The sequence below is a fragment of the Sphaeramia orbicularis genome, chromosome 11 (assembly GCF_902148855.1).
Source record: "Sphaeramia orbicularis chromosome 11, fSphaOr1.1, whole genome shotgun sequence".
Classification (NCBI taxonomy): domain Eukaryota; kingdom Metazoa; phylum Chordata; class Actinopteri; order Kurtiformes; family Apogonidae; genus Sphaeramia; species Sphaeramia orbicularis.
In genome coordinates this window covers 7,835,268-7,860,098 of record NC_043967.1, presented here as the reverse complement: position 1 = coordinate 7,860,098, position 24,831 = coordinate 7,835,268, and the positions used below count along the sequence as shown (strand labels likewise).

The 24,831-nt window shown below is 39.8% G+C and overlaps 1 protein-coding gene across 2 annotated transcripts in view; it reads right to left on the bottom strand.

Moving 5' to 3' along the window:
- Positions 1 to 24,831, bottom strand: part of dtnbp1b (dystrobrevin binding protein 1b) — a 70,103-nt gene that overhangs the window by 8,370 nt on the left and 36,902 nt on the right. Inside the window, exons 1-3 of one of the 2 annotated variants that reach the window (XM_030148021.1) lie at positions 17,373 to 17,443; positions 9,321 to 9,488; positions 3,153 to 3,296 (exon numbers count right to left, since the gene is read on the bottom strand). In XM_030148021.1, coding sequence (XP_030003881.1) covers positions 3,153 to 3,296; positions 9,321 to 9,488; positions 17,373 to 17,421 — 361 coding nt within the window. In that variant the 5' untranslated portion in view covers positions 17,422 to 17,443. Of the gene's footprint in view, positions 1 to 3,152; positions 3,297 to 9,320; positions 9,489 to 17,372; positions 17,444 to 24,831 lie in introns of those variants that run through there. The other variant, XM_030148022.1, reaches the window with a different exon arrangement.

Here is a 24,831-nt window from a genome sequence, read left to right as displayed (position 1 = left end):
TAACAAATTAAATTTTAAGGAGTCATATTGGCAAAGTTGATTAATCTATAATTAATACTGTGGTATTTGGGTTTATTAGGTTATTATCTTATTATTCTGATTGTTTGCTATCTTTGATCCATAAAAAAATCTACTGATACATAATATCATATTCTTTTTTTACCTAAGCCATGAAAATAGAACAGCTTTAATGGTTTTATCCCTCTGCCAACTTCAGGCTGAAGGGGTATTGTAATCATTTTGTTGTCTGTCCATCCGTCTGTCCATTCTGGCCGAGGGGTATTAGTGCGCAGCATGTTATGTTTATTAAAACTGAAAATAGCAAGAATGACCTGGAACTGTTGGGTTTTATTTATGATATGTATAATCAACAACCCCTTTCAACATATACTGCACAAAGGCACATAAGTACAGGGTGGGGAAGCAAAATTTACAATATTTTGAGGCAGGGATTGAAAGACAGTGTATGACCAATTAGTTTATTGAAAGTCATGAGAATTTATTTGCCACAAGAAAATTTACATAATAGAAAATGTTTTTATTCTATGTGTCCTCCTTCTTTCTCAGTAACTGCCTTCACATGCTTCCTGAAACTTGCGCAAGTGTTCCTCAAATATTTGGGTGTCAACTTCTCCCATTCTTCTTTAATAGTATCTTCCAGACTTTCTCGTAATAGTTTTGCTCACAGTCATTCTCTTCTTTCCATTATAAACAGTCTTTATGGACACTCCAACTATTTTTGAAATCTCCTTTGGTGTGACGAGTGCATTCAGCAAATCACACACTCTTTGACGTTTGCTTTCCTGATTACTCATATGGGCAAAAGTTTCTGAAAAGGTATGGATAATAGTGTTAGGTATGATTATGACATCAATATATGTTTGGTTTCAAAACAATTGATGTAGTGCCTGCTGAGAAAAAACAACTAAATGTTCATTGTAAATTTTGCTTCCCCACCCTGTATACAATATTACATTGTTTGCACATTGTACATACAATTAGGAAAAGTGTGCAAATTTCATGCTCAAGAAGATGTAATTTAGGATGTCTTTATTCATGTCTAATGTGACATCTGATCAGATTTAACCCCAAGAGTAACAGTTAAAACATCAGACAAAAGTTGTGTATAGAGTCTTCTTTAAGAGTGTGGAACTTTAAGAGCGTGATGAGCTGAATGATGTTGAAAAAAACTACAGTGGCTTGCAAAAGTATTCATACCCCTCAACATTTTCCACATTTTGTCAAGTTACAACCAGAAACAAATATATATTTGTTGGAATTTTATGTCAAAGACAAACACAAAGTGGCTTACAATTGTGAAGTAGAAAGAAAATGATACATGATTAAAAATTTTTTTACAAATAAAAAACTGAAAAGTGGAACCGCCTTTTGCTACAATTACAGCTGCAAGTCTTTTGGGATATGTCTCTACCAGTTTTGCACATCTAGACTGAAATTTTTGTCCATTCTTCTTTCCAAAACAGTTCAAGTTCAGTCAGATTAGATGGAGAGCGTTTGTGAACGGCAGTTTTCAGATCTTGCCACAGATTCTCGACTGGCTTTAGGTCTGGACTTTGACTTGGCCATTCTAACGCATGAATATGTTTAGTTTTAAACCATTCCATTGTAGCCCTGGCTTTATGTTTAAGGTCATTGTCCTGCTGGAAGGTGAACCTCTGCCCCAGTCTCAAAAGTCTTTTGCAGACTCCAACAGGTTTTCTTACAAGATTGTCCTGTGTTTGGCTCCATCCATCTTCCCATCAGCTCTGACCATCTTCCCTGTCCCTGCTGGAGAGAAGCACCCCCAGAGCATGATGCTGCCACCACCATGTTTCACAGTGGGGATGGTGTGTTCAGAGTGATATGCAGTGTTAGTTTTCCACCACACATTTTCATTTAGGCCAAAAGTTCCGTTTTGGTGTCATCTGACCAGAGCACCTTCTTCCACATGTTTGCTGTGTCCCCCACATGGCTTCTGGCAAGCTGCAAACGGGACTTCTTGTGGTTTTCTTTTAACAATGGCTTTCTTCTTGCCACTCTTCCATAAAGGCCAGATTTGTGCAGTGAACGACTAATAGTTGTCCTGTGAACAGATTCCCCCACCTGAGCTGTGGATCTCTGCAGTTCATCCGGAGTCACCATGGGCCTCTTGGCTGCATCTCTGATCAGCGCTCTCCTTGTTTGGCCGTGTCTTGGCAGATTTGCAGGTGTGCCATACTCTTTCCATTTCTGGATGATGGAGTGAACAGTCCTCCGTGAGATGTTTAAAGCTTGGGAAATCTTTTTATAGCATAACCTTGCTTTAAACTTCTCCACAGCTTTATCCCTGACCTGTCTGGTGTGTTCCTTGGACTTCATGATGCTGTTTCCTTCCCAATATTCTCTTAACAAACCTCTGAGGCCATCACAGAACAGGTGTATTTGTACTGAGATTAGATTACACACAGGTGGACTCTATTTAGTCATTTGGTCAACATTTGATCATTCAGCATGCATCAGGCAACTTCTAAAGGCAATTGGTTAAACTCAGAGAAAAGGGGGCTGAATACTTTTGCACACTGTACTTTTCAGTTTTCTATTTGTAAAACAACATTAAAATCATGTATCATTTTCTTTCTACTTCACAATTGTATACCACTTTGTGTTGATCTTTCACATAAAATTCCAATAAAATATATTTAAGTTCAAGGGGTATGAATACATTTGCAAGCCACTGTAAGTAACAGTTGAAACTTATTTCATTATGCACAGCTGAAATTTGTACAAAAACATTAGTCATTTCCTCTTAATGGTCTCCACTAATTTGTAGTGACAGACAACAAATAACTGTAGTTTAATCACACTGGAATGATGGATTAGAGGCAGTTTAGTCTTATCTATAACAAAACTACAGAATATTGAGACATTTTTCAAATTCCATGGTTCATAGGTCTAGTGGAAGCATAACACTGAATAAATATAAAATCAACAAAAAGATGTAAAATACAAAAAAGCATTTTTAATAATGTCCACTATTTAAGCGATAAAGACCAAAATATATGATGTGATTTGACCCATTTGTCATAAACCTGTAAGTAAGGTACAGGAGTATTAAAGTGTGTATGACAGGAATTACCAGTGTTCACTGTAGATACATGTGTGTGGCCTCGTACCTGTGACAGGTGAGGCAGCGCTATTATCCTCTCCCCCAGAGTGTAGAAAAACATCCAGGGCCTCGTGGTCGGACATGTCCATCAAATCCATCTGCTCCAGCATGTCCACGTTCACCTCCATGGATGACATGCTTCCTATTGGCTCTGGATACGACATGGGACAGGGTGACATTAACCTCACATGGAGTGAAGTGCAAAGAATATAGCGGCAAGGGGCTGAGTCCAGGAAGAGCTCGCAGCTACTTTTATTTTTTCTTTGCAAAACATTTTTACACAGAAGCAAATGTGCACATTTAAGATGGATGGTTTTTGAAATGGGTAAGCTTGGGTTTAGTTCACCTCATGATCCAAAGCGTTAGTACAAATCATGGCTTGGCAGGTTTCTCTTCATGTAGGAAGCTGAATATGAGAGACTATTGACAGAATTCAATCTGTATCTACTTGTACAAAATCATCCCAGTACTCTATTCATGTACAGCTGAATGCACGAGAAACAGTGAGGAATATATAAGGATATCTAGCGGTAGAGTTGCAGATTATATCACTCTGCCTCCACCCACTCCCACGCAAAACACAAGAGTCCCTCATCAGAATCAGTCTTTATTTTGTCCATTCTGAGCTTCTGACTTAAGGGGACTGTCTGGTCCACCATTTAACACACCAGCAGCAATAATGATAGCTATTCTCCCAACTATCCTCCCAACTCTGCTGCTGGTGGGGTTCACACCACAACTATAACATAACTGACAGTGAAGAATGATATAGTTGGGATTACTTTTAGAACGATTTGATGGACGACAAAAACACTGACAACCAGTCAGAACACACCTGAATTTAAAGAGAGGAAGAGGAGATCCATTCTGAACTGTAAGATACATGGCGATGCAACATTGTGGACTCCCTGAATGGTGACTTGTTCTAAATGTCTGCACACTGAACAGTTAAGTGGCATCTAAGCCCCAAATATATAGCACCCATCTTTTCTTGCTGAGTGGTCCTAAATCATTAGAGAACAAGGGATGAACTCAGTAAATGAAGTGGTTCATTTGAGCTGTATTAAGCCACAGAAAAAAAAAGAGAGTGCATACACACATATGAGAAGGTTCATGCTCAGATTCCCTCTTAAACTAAAAGTAGATTCAAAACAAAAGTATGTTGTGATTGATTCTACATCATCCACAAAGTAACAGGAATCTCAAATGGGCAATTTGCTCTTAGAGACAAATTACCCTGAATTCAGATATTTGGTCTAACATTCTGTTGTTTGATATCAATATTACAGAATCAACAGTAAAACTCACTGAGTCCTGTGCTGTTCAACATAAAACACAGGCACCTATACAGTAGAACACTCCTCTAAAACTACTGTGGCTAATGCATTAACTCAAACAGTCCTGGATTCACCACCTTGCAGGGGGACAGACCCCCCCCCCCCCACTCAGCCCCATTGTCATAGTGTACTACATGCATCACAAGCCAGTGCACTGTGGAAATGTATGTGTGTGGGGGGGTACAGGCACAAGGAGGCACAAGGGGAGGGGATGAGATGATTGGTCTGCGCACAGCATTGAGAGGAGATGCCATTGGCTACCATACCTCAAGGAAATGAGGAGAGCAGAGACAGGCAGCACAAGGGGAGAGCAGAAGAAGAGAGTAGAGAAAGAGAGAGAAGGGGAATGTTATTTCCAGTGGAGACTGGCCTCAGAGTCTCACTGTCACTGGAAAAGCAACACATATGAAAAAAAAAATTACACATAGAAACAGAGCAAGGCTATTTTTAACACCTTTTAATATCTCCTGTCTGCCCAAAAAAGTCCATTATAGGTTTTTACAAACTGATCTGCAAAACAGTCAAACAGAAATAAATGAAATGCATTAATATAGACATGGACAAACTGTGTACTGTGATGCATTCCTACAGTCTGCACCCAGACGTCATATTGTTATAAAGCCTCAGTCACAAATGCCGTTACGAACAGCTACAAACACCGTGCCAGCGATTTATAGACCATTTCATACGATTTTCTCAAGGCAGACTTATAGGAATGGAGACTTCGAAGATCGTTCCTAAGTTTGTAGCCAGGTGCAAGATTTTCTACAAACATGCTACGAAATCCCCTTTAGTAGGGCACCCTTACGAATGCCTTAGGAACAACCTCGTCATTCATGTGGCATTTGTGGCATTCTTAGAGAGGGTCGTACACAAATTTTCAAGACGGATTGAATGACTGGACCCAAACGCACGGTGCTGAAGGGAAAGTGTTATATTAACAAAAGAATAAACATGAAGTAACAACACAAAACCTGGAGGGAGATAATGCAGAGTCCACAGGATGATGAGAATCAGGGTGATGGAGAGAATGTGCATGATGGACAGTTAGGGTTGGGCACTTAGTGACAGATGGTTAGGATTTTTAACATTCAGTTCCCTCTATTATCTCTACAGGAGTGTGTGATTCAGCACCATGGACAGCACATGATCCCAAACACATAAAACACATGCTGGGCAAATTTTAATAATTTGACTTGACATTATTATGTCTGTGTGGACTCAATAATCACACCGTGGTAGCTTTGTGAGTTAGCTTTTCTCAGCCCATCTGCATCCGCACTTTACATCACTCGCCGTGCATCCGGCTATCTCTTAAAGGCACAGGAACATTACTTAATGCAGCTGAACTTCATGAACCATAAACTATAAATTATAACTCTATATGTATATAACCATATCTCAGACATCACATACATCACATATATCAATGTTCCTCTAACTTCTACCTTATCTGTTACCTACGGAAAAATAACAGGAGGGTAGTAATGAGTCGGGTCTTAGCTCACAGAGTGTTGTACTGTCCGTAGAAGCCCCGCCTCTGTATCCATGGCTGCACCCACCAATGTCTGTCTTCTCTGCATCTTCTTCGGGACATTCTAAAACGCTTAATGTAAAAAAACCTTAATGTCTGAAAACAGCAATCATTCATCACCAAATTATGTGTGAATGTTTCTAATGCTCAGATAGGCTCCAGCACCCCTGAGACCCTCTGAAGGATAATGCGGTTCAGAAGGTGAATGAATGAATGAGTGAATGAATGAATGAATGAAAAAAAAAGCAATACTGTAAGATTAAACAACATTGTTTTTTTGGGGGGGTTTGTGCCTATGAAGAGGAAAAGGCTTAATGTGGACACTATTCATGTTAAGCCTTTTCCAGCTGGACAGCATCCATAATTCTGGGGTTTTCATTTTGATTTTTGGAGAGGTGAAATTGGGCATGACTAGAGATGTCCACCACATTTGGTGATGATTGATCACTGTTCTCCAGCATTAAAGCCACATTAAGCATTTTAGAATGTCCGTCTTCTTCTGCTGCTGCCGAACCAAAACAGTGGCCACAACTGCTTGATCTTCCTCCCAAGGTACCCTTACAAAGAATGTGACAACTGTACGGTCTTTGTACGACACAAAATCCCATCATTTTCTCATGGAGGCCTCAAGTTGCTCTTGTGATTTGAATGGCAGCTGTACTAACTTCATAAGACGGCTGTAAGAAACTAATGCTCCCTCCACGAATGTCTACGAAGTCCAGATTTCGTACAAACTGGGAGATTCTTATGCACCCATCATTTGTAAGAATCTTTGTGACTGAGGCCCAAACCTTTTGTCTCTGTGGAAAACAAGGTGGTGTTTTCTTATGTGACATATCTTTGAGGAGCGAGGGTCTAATGCTCGCTAATGACTTCTCAGTATGCAGCGTTGTCCCATGTGCATTGCTTTATCTCGCTGTCAGCTATGCAATTACAACCACACAACAGCAGCAGCAATCCAGGCTCATAAAGCATCATATAGAGGACGGTGATTCAGTTTTTTTTTACCCAACTGGAGCTGTGTTTCCAGCACATGGAGAAAAAAAAAACAACACATAAATAATCGAATGTGTACACAAGCACACATACTTCAACCAACACTATGGTTATGTAGTTAAAGTCTTGGTCCAGAAAGCATTGCTTTGAGCATCCTTTCCATATGACTGACTCCAACATGTCCTTCTTCTAGCCCCTCTGTGACCTTGTCTAAAAGGTTCTCCTGCTGGGAGGGACTGTTTTTGCCTGCAGAGGAATTGCAGAAAGTGTGTCCATGTGACAGTTAGCTACCCTTGAGACTGGCTTAGGAACGTTCAGTGGCTTATGAATTCCATAGCCCTCCCCATTTTTTTCCTTGACCACTTGTTCCAGTTCACGCCTCTCCTCCTTCTCTTTCTCAGTGTGTCCAGCTCGTGGACAGTATATAAAGAGTAAATTAAGCCCCTGTGCCCTCACCCATTAACATAACTGTCACCTTCTTGGTTTTTTTAAACAAAGGTTCCCATATTTGGATAAACAACTGAAAAATTACAGATAATTGTAAACTAGGTTAAACTAAATTATTGTCCTTCTGGGGTAGTTCAGTCAAACTAAGACAAACATTATTCTGCCCAAGTCTTCAATCTGATCGTACTTCTTCTGACAAATTGGGTGAATAGTATTCAAGTTGAAATTTCCAAAAATTTGTAAAAAGAAAATCCCAAAATGGAAAACTTTGCACTACACCTCTCCTTTTTGTACAGCTCCACTTTTTATACCCACTTTTTACAACTCATATAACTCTGATATACCTCACGTGCAGTGGTCATGTAAGGGCAAATCTAGCTACAGCAATTAAATAGAGCTGTCAAGACAAAAAACATGTTTAATGCATACTATAAAATTAAGACATTTTAACATAGGAGTCTATGGGAATGGACTCAAGAGGGCTTCAAGAGGACAACTGAGGAGCTGTAACTTTTAATACTTGGACTTTTGGCTTCAGTTTTCAGCTCCAGAGGGAAAGTCTAGAGTCTGTGTAGTTCAGGGAGCCAGTTGTTTGGAAAGTTAGCTAATTTCATTTCTGAGTTAATGATGGTCACTATTACCTATAGAGTAAACTGATTTATATTTAAAGGTTTCAGGTTTTTTGTCAGCAAATATCCTAACACTCACTCTTGCGTACTTCCCTGCCTTCCTTTACATGAGCATCAACGACTGTCAGTTTCATCTTTTGTGCAGAGATTGCTGCTTATTTCAGCTGTTCAGTGGCGCCGCCCTACAGTAGGAATTTGTCGCTCCACAACGGCTAATTAAAGTATGACATTAAACTCTCACAGTCAACTTATTTTCATTATTATGGTGTGAGCTTCCATTCTAACTAATTGCAAATATTACTTCACCAATTATGATTGAAACAGCCCACTTAATTGCTTTCAGACTTTACTACAAATATTCTATAGCTTTTTTTTATAAAACCATAAATTCGACCATGAACTACATTGCAACTGGGCTATAGATAGTAATGAGCTGAGACTATTTTACTTGCTGCATCTTAGCCCTAGTGCTGGAGAGTGTTTTTGTTGCAGAGGTTCATTTAGAAGAAGAAACACTGCACTGATAAAAAAAAAACTGAGTGAAAACATACAATAAGTCTGTCACATCCTCTCCCACACTTATCCTTAAATCTCCCTCCATCCGCTTCATCTCTCCGGTCTTTCCTCACTGCTCAGCAATCTCCTCTAATAAGCCATTTCCAGAGGATTAAGGCAGGAGGATAAATGAGCAAAAGAGGAAGAAAAATCACATCACAAAGACTGTGCTAGTGGAGTCCAACACAGCTCTCTGTGCAAGGTTTATATCTCAACTGGTCCCTCATTTCGGTGCATCCTTTGGGTGTTTTAGCACAGAATTTTGGCAGTAATGGGTACATGGGATAAACTGCAGTGGGATTCTATTACAATCCCACTAGAAGACAACATTTATATAGCACTGTGGCCTTTTTTAGAGTAATGACTCTACTTGTGAAACAGTCTCTCAGAGTATGGAACCTGTAAGGAGAAAGCAATTATTGCCCAAGCTTGTGATGTGCAGTTGAAATATTAAGGTGATGGTATAGGACTCTGGAATTAATTCATTTTAATGTGCCAGAGTTTACACTGTCATGTCAGTTACTCCAAGTAACTGTAAGTCCTCAGTATTTCTCCTTTCACAGTAGTTTCATGAGTCACTCCTCAGTACTGTTTACATTTCATTAAAGAGCATGACTCCAGTGTTTTCACCACAGATCCATGCTGCTGCTGCTGCTGCTGCTGCTGCTTCATCTCACCTCTTCTCTCTGCGATCTGCAGGTAGCCCGTAGACAGGTACTGTTCCATGTCCTGCTGGAAGGCCTCCTCAAAGAACTTCTGCCTGTCTTTCAGCTTCACCTGGGTGGGTGGGACGCCTCCCTGCTCAGCCCCAGGGACCCTCTGTGCATGGTCCACATCCAGCTCCACTAGAACACCAGAGAAAAACATGCAGTTGGTGATGAAGGTCAAACTATTGGTATCCTACACTGAAAAATACAACAGAATTTAGTCAACCACTATTTAATCTCAGAGGAAATTGAGATAAGGCCTCATTTGATTTAAGTGAGAAAACACTAAGAACAGTTGTGACAACACTGGTGAAAATATTTTCTTGAAAAATATTTGAAAGACTTATAATTACAAATCTGGGTAAACACTCGTGCGTTGGGATTGTCACACATTTTATCACAATAATTTCATTCATTCATTTTCTGAACTGCTTACGCCTTTGTGAGGGTTGCGTGCCTATCTCAGCTAATAATGGGCAAAGGCGGGGTACACCCTGGATGTCAGTTCATCACAGGGCTGATATTTATAGACAAACAACTTGGTATGAACTTGGTATTAACAATTATCACAATTAATGTAAAACCATTATTTCTTTTCAGCTTAGAGGCTTCTGAGTTAAAAGTGAAGAAAGTGGACCGTTAACAAGATGAAAACTTAGTAAAACTGAAAACAAGACAATGTAAAAGATGGAACAAGATGAAAACATGAAAAAAAAAAAACTATATTGTGAACACTCAAAACTATTAAATAATAGAATATATAACTGTAAAGGCTGAAAATACAAAAGCAACAAAACATCAAACAAAAGAAAAATGTAGATCACAATATTTATATTTACTACGTAAAATAAGCAATTGTTTTCAAGCAACTGTTGCTTTTGTTTGATATTAAAGGGGTATAAAGGATAGTTTTTTGTAAACATTTGTCAAAAAAGCCAAATTATATTCACAATGATGTGATAAAGGGAAGAAAAACATCCTAAGGGTTAGGGTTAGGGTTAGCCCTTTCTACAGTAGAACCTCTGAGTTCGAGTGCACGATTGTATGAGTAATTTGCTTTACAAGCCACAGCTGGTGAATATTTTTGTCTTGAAATACAAGTATAAATCCACACTATGAGTGAGCTTCATAGTAGTCACCGCTAGTCAGTACTGACCTCGCACATGCTCCCCCCAACAGGAGCAGCCTCTGCTCACTCAGTTCACATGGTCATCTTGTTCAAGCAACAACATATCAAGTTAATAAAAAACTGTTTATTTCGTTTGCATTCTCTTTTATTATGTTTTTATAATTGTTACTTGTTTGTATTGTATTTGGGGACTGGAATGGATTAATTATTACCCTCCCTCCTGAAGGGAAGGCAAGGGGTATTGTTTTTGGTTAGAACTGTTTCTTTGTTAACATTTCAGCAGCACAACTATTGGTTGAATTCATACCAAATTGGGTTTATAGATTGCCAGTGACCCAGAATAGATGTGATTACATTTTGAGAAAATAGGTCAAAGTTCAAATTTTTTATGAATTTTTAAAATCCCCCCATTTATATTATAGAAGCCAAGTGGCCTCTGTGTGTGTGTGTGTGTGTGTGTGTGTGTGTGTGTGTCTCGGGATTCACACAAAATCCAGAAAGAGCTGACTGCTGCAGTTTGGCATACTTAGTCAAGTAACAGACTAGTATAAACAGCAAGTTGATCGGACCAATATTTTGGGAGATATTAGTAATTGTGGAATACAATAAAGAGCTAGTTTACTTACAATGGCCGAAATTTGTCTGTCTGTGCTGACATCAGCACATGCATAGACATGATGACATCAGCTGGATTGATGCCATAATAAACTACAATACGTGTGAGGGGCAGGGTTTGTTGTGCCTGGCACCACTTGAATTTCATTTAATTTTAAAAGGGAAAACTGGTTTGTATAATGCGGAAATTGCAAAACGAGCTCAGTCATCGAATGAAATAAAGCCGTATTGCGTGTTTTTACTGCATAGGCACTGTTTTTAGCTTACCGGACAACAGGCCGTAAGCTATTGTCGTCATGCGGCGTCCGGCGGCGTCTGTTGTCATCCATTACAAAACTTTCAATCGTCCTCTTCTCCGAAACTACAGTTCTGATTGACTTCAAACTTGGTATACAGCTTCTTTATGATGATGTCAACAAAGTTAGTGAAATTATTTGGATCTGGATCCAATTCTGGATTTGGTGCGACTTTGAAAAATTTCCCCATCGATCCACTTCATCAATCCACTTCCTATCTCTTATAGAGATTGGAAGTGGATAGATGCAATAACTCAGTAAACATAAATGATATCAAGTTGAAATTTCTACAGTACAGCCCTGATGGGGAGATGACCAAAACATAACGGCCACATGCTGATCAGGATCTTCTTCTGGATCCGGAAACTTATGGAAAATTTAACATGGGCTCTTATGGGGACAAAATTTCAATTGTCTTCTTCTCCGAAACTACAGTTCTGATTGACTTCAAACTTGGTATACAGCTTCTTTATGATGATGTCAACACAAGGTATTGAAATTATTTCGATCCGGATCTGATTCTGGATTTAGTACAACTTTGTTATAATGGGGAAATTTTTCAGATAGGAAGTGGATTGATACAATAAATCAGTAAGTATCAATGATATCAAGTTGGAATTTAAATTTTTTTACAGATCTGATTGGAATATGACCAAAACATGGGCTATTTCTGTAATACAATAAATACACATAACTGGGTGATAATAAATGGCATCTGGATACATTTCCCAACGCTTTTAATTTGGCCGGTAAGCTACAGGGCCATTGGTCCTATTTTTATTTATATGATAGAAAAATGTAGCAGATTAAAAAGTATAATATTTTCCACTGAAATGTAATGGGGTATTGGAGTGCAGTATAAATCAATCAATCAATCAATCAATCAATCAATCAAATTATATTTATATAGCACCAAATCATAACAAAAGTTATCTCATGACACTTTACATTCAGAGCTGGTCAAGATGAGTGATCTTAAATTCATGAATATGAGACACGGTCTCTAGTCAAACGCCTCAGACCAGGGCTCTATGTACAACACCATTTCTTGTATGTGCTGCACAACAGGGGCAGAGCACTCTAGTCTCACTCATCCAACCTCCTCCCTTGCACACCCTTCAGTAAAACAAATCTCATCTCCTGCTGTCTGGATTCTCTGTCATGCTGTGGTATTAAAAGGGAGGCTCAGGATGGAAAGCCACTGTGGCTGTCGAGCAAAATGATTAAATACTATGAGGATTTTATTCTTTCTTCATTTGCTTCATTGCTAATGTTATATGTTTAGTTTATTTAAAGGTGCGGGAGACTTTCGTCACCAGTTTTTCATCAAATCTGTAAAACCCCAGTCATATCCTCAGTATCACGAATCTGTAAGTCTTTCTGTGATTACTCACTTGAATCTCTTCCCTCACAGTGAACAATTTCGAAGTGCCTTCCACCATGAACAAACCATGTGTTTACAAACAGAGCTGGGAGGTAACTTGGGCATCTTCGGAATTATGTCACGATGTGCATTGTGGGAAGCGGAGCTCCAGCCGTTTCTGCGTTGTGTTTCTTGCAGCTGCTGCTGCCAGGCAGAGCTCTGCTTGCTCGGCTTCCCTCCAGCTGTTTCCGCATTTCACCCGTTTCCGTGTTGTGTTTGTTTCATCCATATAACATCATATGGTTGCGCTGCCACTGCCAGGCAGCAGCGCGACCCTCTGCTTCCCACAATGCATGTCGTGACAACACATGGTAAACGTATGTTTTTTTTTATGGTGGATGGCACTTCGAAATTGTTCATCATGAGGGAAGAGATTCAGGTGAGTAATCACAGAATACTTACGGATTCATGATACTGAGGATATGACTGGGATTTTACAGATTTGATGAAAAATTGGTGACAAAAGTCTCCCGCACCTTCAATTTGTTTGTTATCAGTTACTGGATTGTGCTTGGTCTAGGACTCAGAGGTGGACTGTGACAGACCTCAGCAGTACCTTCAGGCCTGACCCTTTTTTTATGTCAAGACAGAGCAGGAGAGAGAGGAGTTTATCAAAACCATGGGGTGAGGGACTGTGACCCTGGAGACAGGAAAAAACCTGTATGTGTTTGTTTCTGTGTGTGTATGGGGGTTCTGTTGCAGACAGCAGTCTTGGACACACTGTCTCTTTACTTTGACGAGTGTGTTGCATAAGACCACTCACCAACAATAACTATACTGTTGGTTGTAGGAGACAGGTCACTGCTTACAAAACGTCTGATGTCACCCATGTCTTTATCATAGACAAAAACAGACAATTTGGGTTAAACAGACCAAAAAAACAAAAAATTCAAGGTCTTTCTCTTTCACTCCTTGAGACTTATTGTAGGTCTGAGGTAGTCTGACCCACGGGTACTCTGTTAAAATATTGTTCTGTCATTGGCCAAAGACCATCTTATAACTTCCTCCATTCAGCAGTACCACAATACTCAGCTCAAAGCAACAACATAGTGAAAATGACAAGTTCAAGTTTCAGCAAAAGTATGAGCCTGTGACATGTTTTTTGTTGTTTGTTTGTTTGGTTTTATACATGAATTTGGCCATTCTAATGCAGGGAGTCACTTCCCTACAAAAAAATTGCAAAAAACAGAACCGTTCAGCTGTTTTCAAACCCAGCTGGTCGAGACACATGGCTGCCTACCTCAAGTCCGGGTCTGTCACAGGTTTTCCTTCTGCAAATGTTATGTAAATGATGTATTTTTAAAGCTTTGATCTGCATTTGTAACATGCCTTGAGATGATCATGTATTTTGTAGCTAAGAGGACCACATCATCCGCAAAAAGCTGAGACAAGATCTTCCCGCCACAGAACTTGACCTCCTCCACCACCCAGCTGCACTTACAAATTCTGTCAATAAAAGTTATGAACAGAACCTAAAACTAAATAGAATTTAAAAAAAAAAATGAAATAGAATTTACATTAGTGCAAACATTTAAAGTTTGATATGTTGCTAAAAAAGTTTATACACTTACAGATAAATAGATTTTGAGAATTTTTAAATGTGGCTTTAATACAAGAAACAAACAGCAGACATGAAATTTTCTATGGGACCGACAATAAAATGACACTATGCATGCTCATGCTGAAACAAATGCTACACAATATGAACATAGTGGTTATGAGTTTCTGTGCACATGTGTAGAGACAAATTTTTAATATTTCAGTCAGCTGATAATACTTGTCATAAGCCTTTGACTGTAATGTTTGACTCAAGTCCACCTGCAAAAAAACCCAAAACTTAGGTGACATTTGGAACAGCTTAATTGTCTAATTCATGTTCATTCAAGAGTCCCGAATGTGTCTATCCCCCTCAGTGCCACTTGGCAACTCAGTGAACATCACCCACTCGCATAATGCCTCAGAAGCCACATTTACACTTATTTGTCCAGACCCACAACCAGGGAAATTAATTAATTAAAGTTAAAACCAACTTCAGTATTGACATGAACTACAGGACGAGTATTATACTATAATAATTTAGAATATTCTTCTATTTTAGAGTCATTTTCTATAGCTTTAATGTTTAAACCCCCCCCGACACACACACACACACACACACACACACACACACACACACACCGGGAGCAGCTGCCATTGCTTATATGTAAATGTTAAATCACATTTTAACAGTCTGAAACAGCAACACAGTTGTTGACCAACAGGAGAATACAGACCATTTCTGAGTGTCACATGCCTGGTGTATTGTGATTTAAACATTACTGTATGTCTTTACAGCCTTTTGCTTTTACACCTCTGGTCACAAAGTACTTTTCTACACATCTTTCACAGCTCTGCATCATTCCCCACATTCCCACTGTACATCAGCCCCCTGAAATCAATATACTTTTTCACTCCACTGCAGGATCAGAGAGTGGGCACCCTCACACATCTCAGCGCCTTGATAAAGCAGGCTGGGCCCTAAAGGGGCTCCAGAGCAGATGGACTCACACATATGTGGGGGGGAACAATGAGGCCCCACCAGAGCCCACTCATGATGAACATCACACTGACAGCCCTTGGAGAATAGGGAAAGAAAAGCTCACACTCCGTCATTCCCTTCACAACCGCCAGTTTATCCCCTTTATCTGAGTACTCTTCTTCTCCCCCATCAGTCCCTCATTTTTCCCACCTGTCTATGCCCTTCCCTCTCTATTGGATGGTGTGTATGTGTGTGGATGTCTTGGAGAGACTGCTCTATTAGATTAGGGGCCTCAGGGAAGCTTTGTTCAGACTATCGAGCATTGTGTGGGGTTAGTAACAAGGGACAGAGCTGGACTGAGGGAAAAGGGGGCAGTGTGTTTAGCTGTAATTACGCTTTGCAGGCCCAAAGCAGTAACGACAGTCCTAGATCCCTGTCTTTTTATCTCTGTCTCCAATCTAATTCTGGATCCATTATTAGCCTGTGCTGATCTATGAACTTACTGAGTCCATGTACACTGTGCACCTGTTTGTCTGCTTTGTATTTGTGCCTCTACAGATAAAGTATCTCAGGAATTACTGGAAAAAATCACAAGCCAACTGTTTACTGACACCTGCCTTTCACAAACTTAGGCTTGGGTTGGAGCTCTTTTTATTATCAATGTAAAATACAATAATAAAACAATAATATATCAAAATTCACTTCCTAAAATTATATAAGAGACCTAACAACATGGAAATGATGTAAAAGATGTCACCAAAAAAATTTTGCAAAAGATGAACAAGGTGAAGGAAATGTCACAAGTTCACAATGTAAGAAGAAAAAAAGATGTTAAAGAAACAATATAAAAGTGATGAAAAAGATTCAACAAGGCAACACATAACACATGTTCAGTGTTGTTCCAGCAGAACTGTCAGTCAGTCATATGTTTATTTGTATCACCAATTGTCAGAGTCAAATACATCACAATACTGTAATGTGGCATATGAATTTAGTTTCCTAAAACCTAAGCCGTAAAAGACGTCAGAAGACTAACAAAGCATGAAGTTGGTGTTGATGTGTTGCTACAGCCAACATTATGTGTCTTGTCAAGCGATTATTAAAGTAAAAAGTGCTTTTAATTCTACATAGTTTCAACGGTGGAAGAGTCAGAGAAAATGCAGATTTATATTTTTATTAATAGACTTTTTTTTATTCTTGAGTTGAAAAAAAAAGGCAACTGCAGTCCTACACATTAAAAAAAAAAAAGTCCTAATATTATGAATTTAATATACAACATGCAATCTTATATTCCTTCCATGGTTTAAGAAGATAAAACCACCTGTATATTTATTTTAATTTTTAAGTAATCTCTCCATCCACCCCCTCCTTGCTCGTGATCTTTTATTCTTCATCATCTACTCAACCACATCCTGCTAGGCGTGTTACTGTAGCTACAGGAACTATTTTTAGCTCTTCCTCATATTTAGCCAGCAGGATTAAATTTGTGCGGGTGAGAGCACAAGTCATTAAGACAAATTCTCTCTTCACAAAATACTACATGACATGCTGCATAGAGTATAGTGTTTTAACCAGTTGTAACACACATGCAACACAATGTGCAGATGTGAACACAACCACACACAAACCAACACAAACGCACAAATGTCTATGCCCCGATTTAGATAAGGACATGATTCATATGCGCTTCCCCCACAGACACACACATCTGGGGATGATTCATACAAGCCAAGGCAATTGCATTATGTTAGTCACAGCAGATGATGTCAAATGAAATAACATCATTTTATCCCATTACAAAGACAAATGATTTTAACAGCATTCATGCAAACAATAGCTGCAGCAAGCGACAACAGAGCTGTCTCTCATGACATGAACACATAGAGTTCCTAAATGGAAAAAGAGGCTTCGCAGTTATTATTCACAAAATGATTTTATCTCTAACAATGTACTTACAACATGTTTTTTAGTTTCAAAATAAAAATAGAAAGAGTTAAAACTTAAACCATTTTAGAAGACAAATATGAAAAGAAAATTGTACCTGAATTACTACTTGCTCTGCAACTTGGCGTTTCTGTTTCTGCAATCATGCTGCAGGTGCAAAAAGTAACAGTGTCCCCTCACAGACTGTTACTTTTGCCTGAGAAAGCTTTGTGGGCGACAGCATACAACATGTTCTCACAAAGTGTCGTCTGCACTCTTCACTTCTCCATGGTATGAGGCAACATCCAGGAGAAATTTTTAAAAAAAGAACATAAAAAGTGTTATGTAATTTGACGCTGACTGCTCAGATGGATATTTGAGCAGATGGATGTATATGAAATGAGCCTTTTCTTATATAATTACACTTGCATCTGTTTTCAGTAGAGAAATATGTGCACGGTGTATGTGCTCTGCAAATACAGGAAATAAAACCCACACGTAAGTGCTGATGTGTGTCAGTTCATGTGAAAGTGTAACAGCGTACATATACACTGTACACCTTTGTATACATTTTAACAACCCTGAATCAAGCTGGCACAGCATGGAAAATGTTCATTAAAAATGACAGCAGTGACACTGAAATGTTCTTTAATGAATCTTTCATTGTAGGCAGTATAAATACAACATCATGTATACTTTACTTGTTATTCATGTGCAAATAAACATCCATCATTCAAGAAAAAGCAGGGGCAATATGTCACAGGTGGTCTAAAAGGATCTGGATATTTCAGCCTCTACACTGCAGAAAAAATGAAAATATTCACAAAATCTGGATACAAGTTCCATGTGTAAAGGGCAAGGGTTCAAATCCAAGCTGAACACTGTGATCTCTGATCCCTCAAATGACACTATATCCAGAACTGTCATTCATCTAGACCTGATAGAACCACATGGGTCAGGATTACTGTGAAGAACCTTTGCCAAGTTCTACACAGATCCCTGACTAAGCCAAAAGGAAGCCTTATGTTAACTGTGTCCAGAAGTGTTGTGAACTTCTCTACACTCTGAGGCATCTGGGTTGGACCAGCACTCAGTGGAATCATATAAGATCAGAAAGTATCCAGGTGCGTTTTAGAAGAAATGGATGCAGACTGCTCTGGATCAAAGGTGTAAAAGGCCAGAGTCGGGCATGTTCTGGGGTCAAAGGTCATTGTCACATCTGTGATGTCCTGTTAATGCGGCAAACTACATTGAAATTTTGGAAGAAGAGAACAGCTTTTCCAGGGATGTCCATGAATATTTCAACAAGATAATGTAAAACAAAATTGTGCACACATTCCAAAAGCCTGGCTGAGGAAGAAGAGGCTGGTGGTGCTGGACTAGTCTGATGCAGGAGCAGCCTCAGGAGAATCTGTTTGTGACCGAAGAGTCACCAGCTGGATTCCTCAGACTGGCAGAAAAAATGTTGGCAAGGCACTTTGCCCTCCAGGTGCATAATATAGCAGAACTGCTGCTCCTAATGTGCAGTGTGCAGTGTGTTCCTGCATGTTTCGGCTAGTGATGGGTTAAATACAGAATTAAATTTAAAACAGAAATTTTGGTGTGTGTTGCAGGTAAAATATACGTATGTAAATATGTATATAAAATATATTGGGGGGGGGTGGCAACATTACAAAGTGGTAAATGCTTTGCTGTGCAAACTTTTTTTAGAATGACTCGCAAGAATTAAAAGTTTCAATATGTGTTTTTAAAAAACAAAACATTACATTTCATGAAGATAACTAGAAGCACTCGGAGAGTGCAGACCACCGCCAAGGCTGATCAATGGCCCCCCCCCGTGGGCCCCCCCACCCCCGATCACCACCAAAATGTAATCATTTCTTCCTTATCCCATTTCCAACAAACCCTGAAAATTTCATCCAAATCTGTCCATAACTTTTTGAGTTATGTTGCACACTAACGATCAGTGGCCCCCCCCTCGTGGGCCCCCCCACCCCCAATCACCACCAAAATTTTATCATTTCTTCCTCATCCCATTTCCAACAAACCCTGAAAATTTCATCCAAATCTGTCCATAACTTTTTGAGTTATGTTGCACACTAACGATCAGTGCCCCCCCCCGTGGGCCCCCCCACCCCCGATCACCACCAAAATTTAATCATTTCTTCCTTATCCCATTTCCAACAAACCCTGAAAATTTCATCCAAATCTGTCCATAACTTTTTGAGTTATGTTGCACACTAACGGACAGACAAACAAACAGACAGACAAACAAACAAACAAACAAACAAACCCTGGCAAAAACATAACCTCCTTGGCGGAGGTAAATATCCAATGTTCTGTTGTATTGTTTTCAGTGTAATACAGATCAAAGATTTCTTACTACACACTGTTTTCAGTTTTACTTTTTCATTTTAAGATACCTTGAGTGTTTCTGATTTGGGGTTGTAGTGCTGAATATAATTGCACATAGTTTGCGTGATGATTACATTTTCAAGCATGAGCTTGTGATTGTTAGTGTTGTTTCTATGTATGTAAATGTGCTTCTGTATATAGAAGGCAGAGTGCAGTCATTACCAGCTTTGCCTTTATTTGTAGCTGCAGTAAGTGTTAAGTAGCTGAGAGCTGCAGCTGAAGAGTGGAGAGGAAACATGTCATTGACTCCAGCTTGCCTATGACTAAATGGAATAATTTTCTCACAGCTCAGTTCACAGAGCATATAAAGCAAATCTGAGCGTTGAGCTTTCATCATATGAGCTCGGCCACCGCATCTCTTTCATATGAACAACGTTGCACTCACTTGTAACACAAGCTAATTTTATTTCATTGAGTACAGACTGTATGAGATGGGATTTTTGAAGCACTAATCCATATTAGCACTCTTTCAAAATGTTGGATAAGATATTATAGGTATGAAGAATATTGAGTTAGGTTTAAGTGACAAAATAAAAAGGGATACCAAGAGCCCCCTTGTAAATGGAAATAGGTTTTTTTTCTATGCCTTCACTAGCTGGTTGAAGTCATTGCAGAGCCAGGCCACAGTCATTTACACTTTGTAGTGCACTTCACATATCAGTGCTCCCTCAGGCTATGCCCACAGAGAGAGGAGATGGAGCCTTTGATAGAAGGACAAAAACAGTTGGATGGATGGATGGATGGATGGATGGATGGATGGATGGACGGACGGATGAATGCCCGTCTGTCTGTCTGTCTGTCTGTCTGTCAGTGGACTTAACTGGCCCATTTGCCTTCAATGCCTGCCAAACGTTTTGGACTTGAGCCAGTACTTGTGTGTAATGGTCCTCCGAGACTGCTGGTGTATAAGAAAGACACCAAGGAGGGTACAGAACATGCCTGAAACAACACGACCATTTTACTTAATACATGTATAAATATGTCCTTCTTTTCCTTTCAGCTGTTCCCTTCAGGGGTCGCCACAGCGAATCATTTTCCTCCATTTAACCCTATCCTCTACATCCTCTTCTCTCACACCAAGTACTTTCATGTCCTCTTTCACTACATCCATAAATCTGGTCTTGGGTCTTCCTCTAGACCTCCTGCCTGGCAGTTCTAACCTCAGCATCCTTCTACCAATATATTCTCTATCCCTCCTCTGTACATGTCCAAACCATCTCAGTCTGGCCTCTCTGACTTTTTCTCCAAAACATCTAACATCTGCTGTTCCTCTGATGTACTCATTCCTGATCTGATCCATCCTAACCACTTTCAAAGAGAACCTCAGCATCTTAACCTCTGCTACATCCAGCTCTGCCTACCGTCTTTTCCTCAGTGCCACTGTCTCCAACCCATACAACACGGCTGGTCTCACCTCTGTCTTCAATCAATCAACCAATCAAAGTTTATTTACTTTACAATAACACAAAGAAGACCAAAGTGCTTTACATCTAAAAACATGATCAAAATTATAAGATAACATCAGTTAACAGTCTTGTACACCTTTTTCATTCTTTTATCACACAACACACCTGACACTTTTCTACATCCATTCCAACCTGCTTGCACACAGTTCTTCACCTCTTTTCCACACTCAGCGTTGTGGACTGTTGATGTTAAGTAGCTAAAATCCTCCACCTTCTATATGTCTGCTCCCTGTAACTTTACTGTTCCTCTTTGGTTCCTCTCATTCACACACATATTCTGTCTTGCTGCGACTGATCTTCATCCCTCTCCTTTCCAGAGCAAACCTCCATCTCTCTAGATTTTCCTCCACCTGCTCCCTGCTGTTGCCACTGTTCACAATGTCATCTGCAAACGTCATAGTCCATAGAAAATCCTGTCTAACCTCAATTGTCAGTCTGTCCATCACCATAGCAAACACGAAGGGTCTCAGAGCTGACCCCTGATGCAATCCCCACCTCCACCTTGAACTCCTCTGTCACACCTACAGTGCACCTCACCACTGTCTTTCATGTCCTGTACTACTCTATCATACTTTTCTTCCACTCCAGACTTCCTCATACAAAACCACAGCTCCTCTCTGAGCACCCTGCCATATGTTTTCTCAAGATCTACAAAGACACAATGCAACTCCTTCTGACCTTCTTTGTACTTCTCCATCAGCATCCTCAATGCAAATACTGCATCTGCTGTGCTCTTTCTCTGCATGAAACAATAGTTCTGTTCACAAATGCTCACTTCTGCCCTTATCCTAGCTTCCACTACTCTTTCCCATAGCTTCAATGTCTGGCTCATCAACTTTATTCCCCTGTAGTTGACACAACTCTGCACGTCTCCCTTGTTCTTAAAGATGGGCACCAGCACACTTCTCCTTCATTCCTCAGGCATCCTCACACTTTCTAAGATATTGTTGAATAATCGCGTCAAAAACTCTACTGCTGCCTCTCCTAGACACGTCCATACTTCCACAGGTACATCATCAGGACCAACTGCCTTTTCACCCTTCATCCTCTTCAATGTTCTCCTCACTTCAGCCTCACTAATCTTTGCTATTTCCTGCTCCACAACTGATACCTCTTCTACTCCTTCTCTTTCATTTTTCTCATTCATCAGCTCTTCAAAGTATTCCTTCCATCTTCCCATCACACCTCTGGTACCTGTCAACACATTTCCATCTCTATCATTAATGACCCTAACCTGCTGCACATCCTCATCTCTATCTCTCTGTCTCATCAACCTGTACAAATCATTCTCTCCCTCCTTAGTGTCCAACCTAACATACAAATCATTATACATCCTTTGTTTGGCCTTTGCCACCTCTGCCTTCATCTTATGCTGCATCTCCCTGTACTCCTGTCTACTTTCTTCAGTCCTCTTAGTGTCCCACTTGTTCTTTGCATAAATATGTCCATTTGCATCAATGCATGAATGCAGTGAAGATCCTTCCCAAGTGTAAATTAGGTGGGAACAATTTGTATCTTTTGAGCTGCTTCTTCATTTCCCTCACAGTCAGTATTTCCCATCAAGAAGCCACCTATTAACTATCAGTCACAACTGGCCCCAACTTCAGCCGATATTGATGTGGCAAAAATGTGGTCAATCTGACCTATTTTCTGTGATTCTTATGAGTTTGATATCTTAGCACCATCTTGGGTATTTTGTTTCTTAATTTAGCACAAAACTTCACTGGGACTCAAAAATGAATTGAACTGATTTTAGTGGCCAAAGGTTTAAGGCGGTGGCGATTTCTCATAGACTGCAAGGGAAGCCTGGCTTCCCCTAAAATTACGAAAATTAAATGGTTAAATATGCACGATTGTGTTGACATTTTATTGACTACAAATGTGTTAGAACACATTCATCTCAAAGATGAGTTCGTTCAGAATCAGCTTTATCACAAATCAATGGACTCGATGTTGTTCACTTCTCATACATTCCCGTTGCGCTGTTTTCTCATTCGATCTCTGTTCAGTGCATTTGTCCGTAGACGCTGGGCATCTATGGGCTTCAATGGGACTGAGTGGAACAGTTTTTTTCATTGCCTCAAAACTGGACGGTAATTGGATAAATGCCACGATGTTGTCCCATCCCCGGACGCTGGGCATCTCTGGGGGTGAATGGAGCTGTGGGCGGAGCTCGGTCGGGCTGGACACCAGAATCCCACGTGCTGATTGGAGGATCAGTCGAAAGGCTGAATCCCGTTTGATTGACAGCTGTTTTCAGATCTACTCCTTCACTGACACAGTTCAGTTTAATACCGTTGCGCATTCTCCTGTGAAATCAGAGAAACCACTACGAAATTACTCATTCATTTCTTGGACTGTAAATAAAACACACTCATTGTACTTCCTAGTTTCAATTTAACATAATTTCAGCGTTTTCTTGTTTCAGTTCCATAATTTAATCATTTCTTGTTCGAGTTTAATATCGTTTTGTAGATAGTTAAATCAATCAAACTGTCGGCTAGGTCGGAGTGAAAGGAGCATCTGTTGTTTAAAAAGGCTGAAGTCTTACACCTGCAACACAATGGGCCAAGGCAATATAAGCAGCCCAGCTCTGCTGGACATTGAGAGGACACTGGTCCAGTCCCTGGAAAAGACACCTACTTGGTACGATAAGGTCACTGAGGATTTTCTTAAAAAGGAATGGAGGGCCGAATGTATGTTTAAATAACTTGAATTTTTTTATTTTTTTATTTTTTTTGATGTAAGCCGACAATGAGCTTCCCCTGTCTGAAAGACGAGCAGCCGCCACTGGTTTAAGGTCAACCTCAGAAAACACTTTTTGGCCATAACTGCTATTACTATGATAAAGGAATGCATGTGCCTGGCCTCTCAGTTCAATGTTGAATGAAATGCAATTTAGAATATGAGAACTTGAATCATGAATAGCAAGACGTCAACAATCACACTGACAAGTAGTGTTGCCGAGGCAGTAACACACTGTCACCAAATATCAAACATAAGCCACTGTCATCAAAACGTCACACCTTGGTTGTGGAACGAGAGGTGTTCCTTTTACATAATATTCCAGAATCATGATTCCACCTTTATCACGGCGCTGGTACTACCTCCAAAGGCATTACACAGCCACAATAAAGGTGGGACCAAACGATCCCACCATGTCGTTCACACAGACGTCGTTCTGGAATAAAGGCAAATATTCCCGTAACAGAAGTGCTGTGTCAAAGGAGAGAGAAAGAGAGACAGACAGACAGATTTCAGTTGCTCATAGGTATTGTGTGGGGTTAAATACTTGACTGGCTGTAATTACCGATTGCTGTTCAGATTATGTCAGATGGACTTTTGCTGTACTCTGTGGTTTGTCACAGAAGTAAAACACCAAGTGACTTATATTTTGGCTTTTTACATTGAGTCTTTCTATTTGGACTGAGAAAACAGAACTGCAGAAGGAAGGTGTTTATTTTCACATTCAGGTTGGAGCCTAATCCAAAAAATAGATAGATTAATTAATTAATTAATTAGTTAATTGAATGGATGGATGGATGGATGGATGGATGGATGGATGGATGGATGGATGGATGGATGGATGGAGCCCTGGGACAGAAAGACACATTGGTAGTTGGGAGTTAGGGTAAAAGATGTTTTATTCTTGTTTGATCCTATCTTACAAAAAGATGGCCAAAGAACAGGGAATAT